This window comes from Nycticebus coucang, chromosome 3 (assembly GCF_027406575.1).
Source record: "Nycticebus coucang isolate mNycCou1 chromosome 3, mNycCou1.pri, whole genome shotgun sequence".
Lineage (NCBI taxonomy): Eukaryota > Metazoa > Chordata > Mammalia > Primates > Lorisidae > Nycticebus > Nycticebus coucang.
In genome coordinates, this window is record NC_069782.1 from 33,981,719 (window position 1) to 33,994,117 (window position 12,399).

Here is a 12,399-nt window from a genome sequence, read left to right on the forward strand (position 1 = left end):
CCACCCTGGCGAATCCCTGAGAACCAGTGATCTTTCTTTTTTTTTTTTTGGCAGTTTTTTTTGGCCGGGGCCAGGCTTGACCCCGCCACTCCTGGTATATGGGGCTGGTGCCCTACTTCTTAGCCACAGGCGCTGCCCAGTGATCTTTCCATAGTGTTACCTTTTCCAGAATGTCTTATAGTTGGAATCACACAGTATGATCCCATCACTGTCACTGAACAGGACAGCTAGGAACTCCTTTCTGGTGTCTAATACATACTGTCTACTATTACAAGTTATCCTTTCACATCTTATTAGATGTTTTTATAGCACTCTTATGCTCCATAGTGTTACAAACATTGCCATGCATGTTGATATGTGCTTGTTTCTTCAATTAATTTAGCCTTAATGAGCATCTGCATATGTGATCAAATTTTGTTTCTGGGTGTTTTTTGAAGAAGAATTTCCTTAGACTGTTCCTTGATTTTTTTTTTCTCAAAGTAGACTTTGTTCATTTCACATGAACGTGAAAAAATATGTGTGGTTTGTAGGGTTTTCTTTCCTTGTGTGCTTAAAAATTTAGATTGAAACTTTCTTTCAATTCAAAGTGTTAATGGTATACTTTTTGTTTTATGTTGCTTTTATTATTGGTACGTAATAAAGATTCATGAATAAGACTTTACTTTTATCTCTAGTCACAAATTGAAGATTTAAGTGAAAATCTTTTAAAACTGAAAGAAGCTCTTAAAACAAGTAAAAATAGAGAAAACTCACTAGCTGATAATTTGAATGACTTAAACAATGAGCTACAAAGAAACCAAAAAGCCTATAATAAAATACTTAGAGAGAAAGATGGGATTGATCAAGAAAATACTGAACTGAAAAGGCAAATCAAAAGATTAGCCAGTGGATTACAGGTAATTTTATATTTAATTCTGAGAATGCCTTTGATTTACAAAATATAGACAGTAGTTTATTCCTGCTCTATAATTTCGTCTATGATATTTGCTAAAACTGGCTTTCAAATCACTTTGATTAACGAATTCCTTTAGTGACTTAGGAATGTTGTGCTTATAGTTGTAGCATTTTTCATTAAAATGCAAAAGCAGCTACCAAGTTATCTTATGTATTGAGAGTATCATTTAGAAAGTATGGGCAGCAATAACTTCACAAAAGCTTTATAATTGCATTGTTGTGTATTTTGTTTGGTATTTATTTGTAAGATATAAAGATACCCTTAACTTTTCAGGGTAAGACTTTGGTAGATAATAAACAAAGTTTAATTGAAGAACTCCAAAAGAAAGTAAAAAACCTAGAAAGCCAACTGGAAAGAAAAGCGGATGAAATAGACACAAAACCTATAAAAGAAAAGGTATGTGAAGAAACATACTAATTAATATACATATATAAGATACATTAAGTTAAATAAGTAGTGGCTGAACAGGTATTATACTTTATTCATTTGAGGCCCTGATGCATATTATAAGTAGTACTGAGTAACCGAGATCTAAAGCAAGTTTCTGTCCTTGAGGAATTTACTGTTGTCTCCTTAAGGAAGCAGCTATAATGCAACTCTTATTTGGAAATTATTACATCATCTCCATATCATCTTTCTGACATTAGACTCTAACTGAACATACTAGATATTTACTTACCTGTATGTTCATTTTTTTGTTTTTCCTTATTAGATTGTAAGCTTTAATGGCAAGAACCTTTCCTGTTTTGTTCATTGCTGTATTGTGGCACATAGTAGATGCTCAGTATTTGTCGAATGAATGAAAATTTTTAGGATTTTGGTACAGAAAATATGAAAAGAAAACTTATCTCTCCATCCTACCTTCTCCCCTCATGTCCCTTAGTGTAGAACATACCCCTAGTGACATTGCCTTTGTTATTTTTCCGTTCACCTTTAAATTGGACCTTGCTTCCTTCAGGCTCAATTTAGCAGATAATACTAGGTGGGATAGAATTGCCCCAGCCCAACAAAACGATCTGTACTGTACAATTATTTACCTGTATATCTTATGTCCCCAAACTAGTATTTACATTTCTGGGAGTACAAATGAGGTAAAAATTGGCCAGTATTTGAGAAAACTATTGGAGAAGATAGTTCGCCAGTATTAGAGAAGATAGTTTTGATATGGTAACTAATCTTAGTTGGGAATTTGACTTTAAACCATGGTTTTTACTCCTTCAGACCTAACATTCTCTTTTATCATAAATAGAATGTTCCATAATATTCTCTTTACTCTTCCAAATAATAGTCATAGTTAATATAAACTACCTACTTACATAATTTCAAAAATGCCATTATATATACATCCTAAGTGAAATATACTACATATGGGAGGAACATAAAAGGAAAATAACTTTAAAATAATGTATTTATATACTATTCATATTTCAACATGTAAATGCTTTAGCATGACTAAAATAGAAAACAAAATGAACTAGTGATGTGCTTGCAACTTTACGTGATATTAATATGAATCTAAAGCTACAACTGTAGACTGATAAAAATGTGTTCTATAGGCAACTTTGATGTCATGCTACTATTACCGTTTGTAATTTGATTTCCAAAATGGTAAACAGTGTGGGCTCAGTGGCACATGCCTATAATCCTAGCACTTTTGGAGACTGAGGTGGGAGGATTGCTTGAAGCTAGGAGTTTGAGACCAGCTTGGGGCAATATGGCGAGTCCCTGTCTTTACAAAAAATAAAAAAAATTAAAAAATTAACTGGCCTGGTGGCCTGTAATTCTAGCTATTTGGGAAACTGAGGCAGGAGTTTGGGTTGCGGTGAGCTATGAAGATGCCACTGCCCTCAAGACCCTATCTCAACAAAACAAAAACCAAAAATGGTGAACAGCTATTGGTACAGTTCTCAGTAAAACAGTGTCTGTACCTTTTATAAGACAATTGTGTTTCTAGAAAATTTAGTGTATAATAAAAACCATACACTAATTATTCAGTAATATATGAAACGGAGATGAGTTCTTATGTGAGAAGAATTTGTAAGGGTATGAATAACCAAAAAAAAAAAATGGAAATTGTTCAGTGCATGGGACCATCCTGCATTACACAGGTTTTCTTGGCTCTTTTATCTCAGTTAAAAGAAAACATGACACCTATTCCTGAAATGTCCTAATTCTCTTATTTCTTTTTTTTTTAAGTACTTTTTACCAGCTAACTTACTACAAAATATATTTAGATTTTTTCCTGTTTTATTATCTATATTTACTCCTTTTCTCCCAGTCTACACAACCAACCAACCAGCCAGCGTAAACTAGATTATAAAATTCATGAAGATATATTTTTGTTTGATATATTCATTGTGTCTATTCCTAGTACCTAGAGTACTACTTGGTATGTGTTAGCACTAAATATCTGTTGAATGAGTAAAGTAATATGCATTAAAGACTTGTGGGAGCTCTGATTTTAGAAGACTATAATGGGTAACAGTTTGGGTTGGTCATTTATACTTGAGATTCTTGGGTTAGTAGCTTACTGTAGTCTATAATAGAATATTTAAATACTATTTAAGGATGTTGATAAGAGTCAAAACTGTCCCCCAGAATTTTATCTGTCATGTGATAGAATAAAATGTACTTAGACTAGAAATCATTTTTACTAATAGCTTGGCATGCCTAAAGATTCTAGGAGTTATATAGGTTGAACATCTCTAATCTGAAAATCTGATCAAAAATGCTCCAAAATCTGATATTTTTTAGCACCAAGATGGTGCCACAAGTAGAAAATCCCACACTTGACCTCATGTGACAACTGGCAATCAAAATGCAGACAAAGCTTTGTTTCATGTGCAAAATTACTAAAAAGACTGAATAAAATTGCCTTTTGGTATGTGTATAAAGATGAAACATACATGAATTTTGTATTTAGACTTGGGTCCTATCCCCAAGATATCTCATATATGTGTACGTGTGTGTGTACATATATATATATTCAACTATTTTAAATCGCACAAAAAAATCTGAAATTTGAAAACACTTCTGGTCCCAAGCATTTCAGGTAAGGAATGCTCAGCCTGTATACCTAAATGAACCCATTTACATGTTCTCCAGAAGGTATTGGTTTACCATTTCTCTAGGTACATTGTAATTGATAAATCTTAAAAGGAAATTAAACATAATATTAGTGATTAACCTTTGTTATTGTTTACAGAGTTCTAGAGAAGAATTAATTAGATGGGAAGAAGGTAAAAAATGGCAAACCAAAATGGAAGGAGTGCGAAGCAAATTAAAGGAGAAAGAGGGGGAGGTCAGTTCTCTGACGAAGCAGTTGAGTACTTTGAAGGACCTTTTTGCAAAGTGAGTTTAAATTTCATGGTAAACTCAGTTATGTGTAAAACCTTTATTGACCTGGAAGTTGTCTGATTTTATCATAGTCAGTAATGAGAAATTTTCTAGTTTAAGTGATCATTTATTATCTATGTTTTATTTCCTTTAAAATGTTCTTTAAAACTATTTTAACAATTATAAATGGAGTTTCCTGTCCTTTTGAGGTAAGTTCTTAAATTAGATATTGGTCTAGTAATGAGTAAGTAATTGAACAAGATAAACATGAATGGTATATATTTATGATTTTGTATTATATTCCATAGAGTTGATAAAGAGAAACTTACTTTGCAAAGGAAACTAAAGACGACCGGCATGACTGTTGACCAAGTTATCAGAGTACGCGCTTTGGAGTCAGAAAAAGAATTGGAAGAGTTAAAGAAGAGAAATGTTGACTTACAGAATGACATACTGTATATGAGGTAAGTTACAACAGGGAAATGTGTTACCTGTTGTAGTGAAGAAAAACTGGTTGACTCACAGAAATGTAAATAAATGTGTCTTGTTTTAAGCTTAAGTTGTTTGTCTCTTCCCATGTGAATTGAGACATTCCTGGTTCTTTGTATGGTATGTAAGTTTGGATTGTGTTCTTGAACTCTTAAATATTACGTTTTGAGACTCTAGGTCTTGTTTAAATTTTATAGAAAATCAGAGATATTTTTGTTTTATCATGCAGCTAGTCTGATTATGTTCAGGCTGTAAGTTCCAGCCTGCTTCCTGTGGGCTTGTGTTCCAACATCAGTTCCGTTTCCGGAGCCTTCACAGTACTACTCACGTGTCATGCCTGTGCATGTCTCCGTTGATGATCTGGCCTGTGGGCTATTTTCTGTTCATTCAGTTCTCAGAAACTCTGGCTCTCTGATTAGGATAAGGTCCGTGCATGTGCAGCTCAAGAGTGAACCCAAAAGTTCATGAGCGACTTGACAGCCTTCCTTTGCAGGGTCCCTTTCTTGAGGTCCTTTCTCTCTGTGATCTCTCTATATTTTCTGTTTCCCTAGGGCAGGGATGGGGAACGTTTTCATGTCAGCAGGCCACCGTTAATTTAGCTGTTATTAAATAAGGCCACATTCAAGAAACTTTACTTACATATACTTAAAAATGTACATTGTTTTGTAAAAATCTAATTACTATGTACTTAACAATTTCAAAAAATGAAAATTATTTGTTAATTTTAAAGTTAATAACCTTTCAATGACTTTGATGTGTCTACTTTTTGTTGGAAAGTATTTGAATATTTGGTTGCAGTGTGCAGGTCCACCGTTTCAGTTAATCCTCTAGATGGGCATCAGTAATTTGTGACCTAAAGGGCATGTTGATTTGGGTTAGGAGAATGTAGATTCACAGCAGTAAGTGGTAAAAAGCAAGACAGCATTTTGGGGGCTTATTGCCAAAGCTATGGCTATTCTACTGCATCTTTCCATATTTTATTTGGATATTTCTTAGCAGACAATGGGTTTAAAATATCTTCTATAGAAAGTGCAATCACTTCCATCTGTAGTTCTTTAGGTGCCTTGGTGACATCAGCTAGGTGAGGCTGAAATGCTGATAAGAGTGTAATGTCAAGAATCTCAAAATCCGTGAACCTTTCGTTGTTGTCTAATTAGTAAGTCTATAAAAGCTGGATATTTTTCTGGTGATTGGCATATATCATCCTGCTCATTAATCACCTTTCCTAATTGGAGAAAATGTTCATCAGAAACTTCCTTTTGAATAGATGTTTTGACAAAGATAATTTTTTTCAAAATGCTGGGAGTTTTTTTTCCATATATCATATACATATGTAGTTTTACCTTGCAAAGAAATGTCATTCGACTTCACATGTCACACAGAAATGCTACATTCCTATAGAAATCTTGTTTCAATAATCCACATTGCCGATTCTGTTCTTCATAAAATTTAACCATCTATTCTCACAGAGATAAAATATTGGCTACCACCTGTTCCTAAGATAGCCAACACACTTTAGAACGATATGGCAAATCCACATTTAATATCTCATAGTTCACCTTTAGCATATTACTAAACCAAAGATGCTGCTGTGTTGCATTTGCATGAATGTAGTTAAAAATACTTATAATTTGTTGCCAAGTGTCACTTAAAATAGGAGTTTAGCACAGAGATTTTGCTGATTTAGCAGCAATAAAAAGAGATGAGAACATCTGGATCTGTTGACACTTTTTGTTTTTATCTGTGCAATAAACACTTTATGTTTTTCTATCATGGAAGGTGCACCATCTTTACATACACTCAGTAAATTTACCCAATTCAGGCCAACTTCAGGGCATTTATCTTCAAAGTTGCTGAAACATCTATTCCCTGTGTTTGTAAGAGAGCCCAAAGTGAATAAATCTTCATAGCAAAGAAAATCTTTTATGACCCAAATAAAGCATAAAACCTGTGCCGATTCAGTAGTATCAGTTGATTCATCTTAAGCAATTGAATAAATTTATTTTCCTCCCAAATATTGCATAAAGGTGTTCCTGTAAGTTTAAGGCTAATTCCTGCTGCCTATCAGTTACGGTTCTCTTTGAAGGAGGCAGTTGTTTGTACTTTGAAACATTATTGGGGTCTAAGGATCCTACAACTTCGACAGTGCATTCTTTCACAATTTCTACATTACTAGTAGCTTCCCTTTGGTCCCAAGCATATAAACTACTTTGTTTCTTCAGTGGCATTATTTCCAGGTCATATTGCTGCTTGAAAGAATTGTCTTTGCTTTTACATTTCATCTTTTAATTTACTCATTTTGCCCTTTTGTGTCTCTCCCTCTCATTCAAAATATTTGTGGTCCTTATGAGCATTATCATGTTGATGAGCATTGACTTTCTTTAATGTTGATATTGCACTGTCACAAAGCAAGGAAATCATCTTTAACAGAAACAAAATAATGTTTTTCCCAATTCTCATTAAAAAAAATCTGTTTTCTTCTTTTAGCATTCTCTTGGTCTTCTTTGACAAGATGAGCTGTTAAACAGCACAATTAAAAAAAAGTACTGTGGGGCTGTGCAGTTGATCACAAATTCCACTTTAAACAAAAGCACAGTGCACAATTGTTAAAAGCTGATAACAGACCCGTGTATTTGACCCCCATAAATCTCACCAACTGGCCTGTTGCTGTAGTGGTGCCAGTCAGGTGGGGGAAATAGAAACTAAATCGTGAGTGTAGCAGCCGTCAATTTAGCCAGTATGCCTACAATGTTCTAATTGTCCTGGTCAATTGGAGAGGATTATTTGGTTGATACTTATTTTATTTCATGGCATTTTAGATACATTCATTTTAAAACTAAAACAAAAATGTAAAACATGAACAAAACTGTAGTGTGAAAAGAATTTGTTCTATAAAATTTGGACTCAGTCAAAGGCTGCACTTGAGGACCCAGAACATATGTGGCCGTAAAGTGGTGGCTTCGCACTCCTGCCCTTGGGCTTCTCATTTTGGTACTCTGGACAGAAATCTGCATTTGCACACTTCTGCAGCCAAACAAGACAGAAGAGCAGAAAGGGGTGGCGGTGACAAAACTACTTTTTCTTTATGCCCTTAGCATTACAGCTCTGCCAATTGGGGAAGAAGATTCTCTTCCTTAAAATATCAGCTCCTGTGGTTTCCCACTACAGCCTCTGTTACCATCTCCATGGGATTGCTTGAGGGTTGGGGCACGAGAGAATGGTTAGAAGAAAAAAATAATGAGTTATTTTCATATTCTCTGTGTTACAAGATTCCTTTCTCTTTACTTATTTAGAATTAGAAGGCTTTCTTGAAGCCTTAGTTTAGACCCCCCACCTTCAGATTTCAAATACAGTAAAATTTCCATAGTTGACCTACCTTGATCACCTCCTTAAATTGACCTAATTTTCATAGACCAGACATGTACCACTTGTACATAGCAGAACAGTCGGCCTAGTTCCTTGTGTTGTCCATCTCCGTATACTCCATTTATTGACAAGTATTTTACAGTCCCTGGGTGGTCAACTTACAGAGGTTTTACTGTATTTACTTTTCTAGGTCCTGAAACAGCTGCTCCACACATTTAGTAGAGACAAGACTGACTGTTTAGTCCATTGTATCTGGAACTGACACCCATCCATCTCCTGCTCCCTGCCCTATGTCATTTCTTAATGGAGCCTTTGAGATTTTCTTCTTTTTTTTTTTTTTTTCTTTCTAAGCTATGTCTTCTGATAATAGTCATGGTCATGAAAAGTAATATGAAAACATGTCTTAAAAACAAAAAATTAAATCAGTTAATTTTCTATTTGATTGATTTCTTTGAAGATAAGCTTAGGTTAGTTTTACATAACTTGTTATTTCTTCTGAGCACTTAAAAACAATCTGTAATCAAGTTAATGATCATTGTCAAGGCCTGGTACCTACCTATAATAATTGGATTTGAGGATATTTACCCTTCTTAAATTTATAGTTCTTTTTTTCTATTAATATTTAAAAATTGTCATTAGTCCTCTAATGTCTACTGTCATGTCAGTGTGAATGTGATGTGAACATATGAAGTTGAAATTCTTTCAGGGACACTCTCAAGGGCTTCTAAGCTACATTCTATCCTCTTCTAAATTATTGTTTGTTAAATTCTTTAGAATTTTCCTTGATAGAGAAGAAAAAAAATAATTGAGGAACTTTTCTTCTTTCTCATGTGTTTGTAGTTACTGTCTGGTTCCAGCAGTGGCTCTTTTCTTTCCCTGTCTTGTTTTTCTTGATCTAAACCCATCTTCAAAACAAAACTCTTTCATTCATCTTTGCAGTTTTCACAAGGATCATTTTCATTTTGAACCTGCTAATACTTTTAGATGCTCTTTCTTTTTCTAATAATGTGAATCTGTATAGACTAAAGTAATTAGAGAAGACTATATAGAAGAGATTGAATTTGTTGTCTTTCTTAATTCAAGAAGTTTGAATTTCTGAATTTTTTGAATCAGATTCAGACATTAAATGTAGAAAGAACAAATCAAAAAGGGGAACCCTAGCATAGAGGCAAGAGTGAATGTTTCACGTGTGGGTAAGAGTGGATTTGTTTGCTTCAGTAGAGATAAGACTCCTGGATAATCAGGTTGGGTGGAGATGGCTGTGCTGGACTATGAAGGGCATTGTAGGCCAGGCAAGTGAGTTTAGGCTTGAAGGATTGGTTGTTATCTGGAACCATTAAGAGCCTTTTAGATTCTTGAGTTTCTTGAGAAGGACATGGCTATTATGCAATTATTATATAATGTTTTAAAAATAGTGGGTATTTTAGTTTATCTTACAGAAGTCCATATAGAGAGAGACTGTTCTTTTAAAATGTTAATGTATTTCAATAAATCAAAATATACTTTTTAACTCAAAAGTCCTTCAGTGAATCCTCTATAGAGAATTGTCATGAATGTCCTAATGTATATTTTATAAATTGAGAACTTTTGAGGAATTTTAAATTAATACAGTGTAAAACATACTGCATTTTCCTTTCTTTCTTCTTTGTATTTTAATATAATAAAATAGGGAAAAGTTGAAGTTTGAATAGTAAAGAGTCTGTGATTGTTGTTCATAGGACCCACCAAGCTCTTCCTCGAGATTCTGTTATAGAAGATTTACATTTACAAAACAGATACCTCCAAGAAAAACTTCATGCTTTAGAAAAACAGTTTTCAAAGGATTCATATTCTAGGCCTTTAGTAAGTATATGTATTGTTTTCTTTTTTCTGTTTTTATTTTTATTTATTTATTTTTTATTAATAGAATAAAACGAACATAAAAGGAATCAGACAATTGCTACATTGAAATATTAAGCAATAATAATAATGTAAAAAAAGTAACATTCATTTTGTCAAATCAGAGTATGTCTATCATAGAATGCTTTGCCTCTGAAATTCAGTATGGAGTCATCAGTTAACTTCTTATTATTTTTTTTTAAGTCTCAAAAAATAGACAACTAATGTTTATAAATAAAAGATAATTTTAAAAAATAGATCATGCCAAATCTTATAGACAATAGAAAAAGAAGAAATGCTACTTTATGTATTTTTAAATACATAAAAAGTGAAGTCTGCTTCTTTATATAGCCAGAAACATTAAATACCTCTCATTAATATTAATATAACAGATTCATCTTTGTTTTTAACTAGACAGTGATATATAATAACTTCCTCAATCTTCTCTATCATAGCAGTAAACTTAAAATTCTTAACCTTTGTGTAAAATGTTTACAAGTGATTCTATTAATAGAAATTTTAAATAACGTTATTATGAAATTTGCTATGGCAGGAGCATACATTTAAATGAAATAGGAAAATATGTTCCAGCACTACTTCTATTCAAATATGTCTGACACATTTTAGTTTATAAAAACTCATTAATCAATAATGTAGAATTATTTTAAAACCTTAATGTACTTTTGTTATTATTTTTCTTTTTATGTTTCTTTTCTTCTACCTCAAGCAGAATCAGGTATGTGACACACATATGCTTTCTACCCTTGTTACCAATATTAATAAATGTAGGCATAATGTTTTCACAAAAAACAGTATTTTCTTCAGGAACAAAAAATAAAAACTCATAACTATATTCAAAATTAAAAATAAGAGGATAGAGCCCAGTGACAACTTGCATCATTGGGTACCTAGAAATATTCTATGGTATTACAATAATGAAGAAAAACAGAAGATACTGTAGATCCCACTGAGTTAATTAAATTTGAGGAGACAAGACCAAACAATAAATCAAATCCGTTTAGGTCCGCTAATGGTAACCTGGCAGATTTTCAGTCCTAAAGTTGAGAAAATTATGGAAGAATATTGTGAAAATGAGAAAGAGGAACGTAAAATGAGGAAGAGAATAAGATAGGCAAGGAAAAGGAAAGGGACACACAGCTGAGGATGTGCGTCCTAACTGCACGGGTTCAGGAGGATCTGCTGTGGAGGGCCACATTGATGCCACAGTTGCTGATGCACTGAAGCCATGTGTGGGCCAGTTATGAAACTGATGTACAACTATTATTAGTTTAGCCAAGAAGTGAAATGTCCCTGGTTTGAATACAGGGCAGTCCTTCATTGTTAAACAGTTTTTTTTATAGCAAGTAGTATGAGTAATATGTACATAAATAGTACAAATGGGTGTGTAGGATTTATAAAAATTATTAACTATTAGTCAACTCTTCTTAAGCCCAAATTTTTGACTAGTTCTCACAAAAATTAGTGCTTATGCATTTTCTTTTTTAGTACTCTCTTTTATCATTGGTATTATTTAGAAAATATTATATTAGATGAATAACAAAAGTAAGAGGACACTTTAGAGGTGTTTGTTTTGCCTTTGAAATTTCAAATTCAGCATGCTGTATTTACAAGTAAAATCTCACTGCAGTGAATCATACCAGTAGAAGCTTGTTACGATGTTGTGTATATCCTAAGATGTATAGCAAGTTCCTTTGATGGTATTTTTATTAATAATGGGAAAAGGAAGCTAACATGTTTTACTGTTTATGCTGTGTTGGGCTCTGTCTCTTAAGTGTATTTCTGTTAATAATTTGCAGAATATTATTCCTGTTTTATAGAGGAGGCTTGGAGAATGAGTGTATCCCTAGTAATCATGAAACTCACGAAACTACAGAACCAGGGTTTAAATCCATGTCTAACTCTACAATTTATGAACTCTTCACATACACACTACTTTGGGTCAGTTTACATTGAAATACAGAATAAAAAAGTTTATTCTCAATTGAAATCAAATAGCATTTATCTTTTTTCTTCTTTATTTTTTCCCCCTCAGGTATTTCAGTAATCTAAATTCTCAAAGTATCAACTAAAATCAATTATTTATATATTATGAGAAAGTGGATGAAATCTATTTAATTCTTATTTCATTTCCTTATCCAGGTTCATAATTTTTTTTTATTTCTTCATTCAATAATAAATAAAGAAGAGTTCAAAGCTTCCATGTGTGTTATCTCTAACTCCATCTACTTAGAATTTAATTTCAAGCAGTTTATGCCTTTTAACTGGATTTCTCTTCTTTAAAACAATTTGGAAGTCCCATGAAGTTCTTTATACAATAATTCTCTTTATTATCATCATAGAATAGAGAGTTTCAT

At 33.0% G+C, this 12,399-nt stretch overlaps 1 protein-coding gene across 7 annotated transcripts in view; it reads left to right on the forward strand.

The window, feature by feature from the left end:
* Positions 1–12,399, forward strand: part of CEP290 (centrosomal protein 290) — a 108,021-nt gene that overhangs the window by 80,700 nt on the left and 14,922 nt on the right. For 6 of the 7 annotated variants that reach the window (XM_053583689.1, XM_053583686.1, XM_053583687.1 and 3 more), the window contains 5 exons: positions 675–896; positions 1,229–1,351; positions 4,161–4,306; positions 4,600–4,755; positions 9,865–9,988. In XM_053583689.1, coding sequence (XP_053439664.1) covers positions 675–896; positions 1,229–1,351; positions 4,161–4,306; positions 4,600–4,755; positions 9,865–9,988 — 771 coding nt within the window. The remainder of the gene's footprint in view (positions 1–674; positions 897–1,228; positions 1,352–4,160; positions 4,307–4,599; positions 4,756–9,864; positions 9,989–12,399) is intronic. The other variant, XM_053583692.1, reaches the window with a different exon arrangement.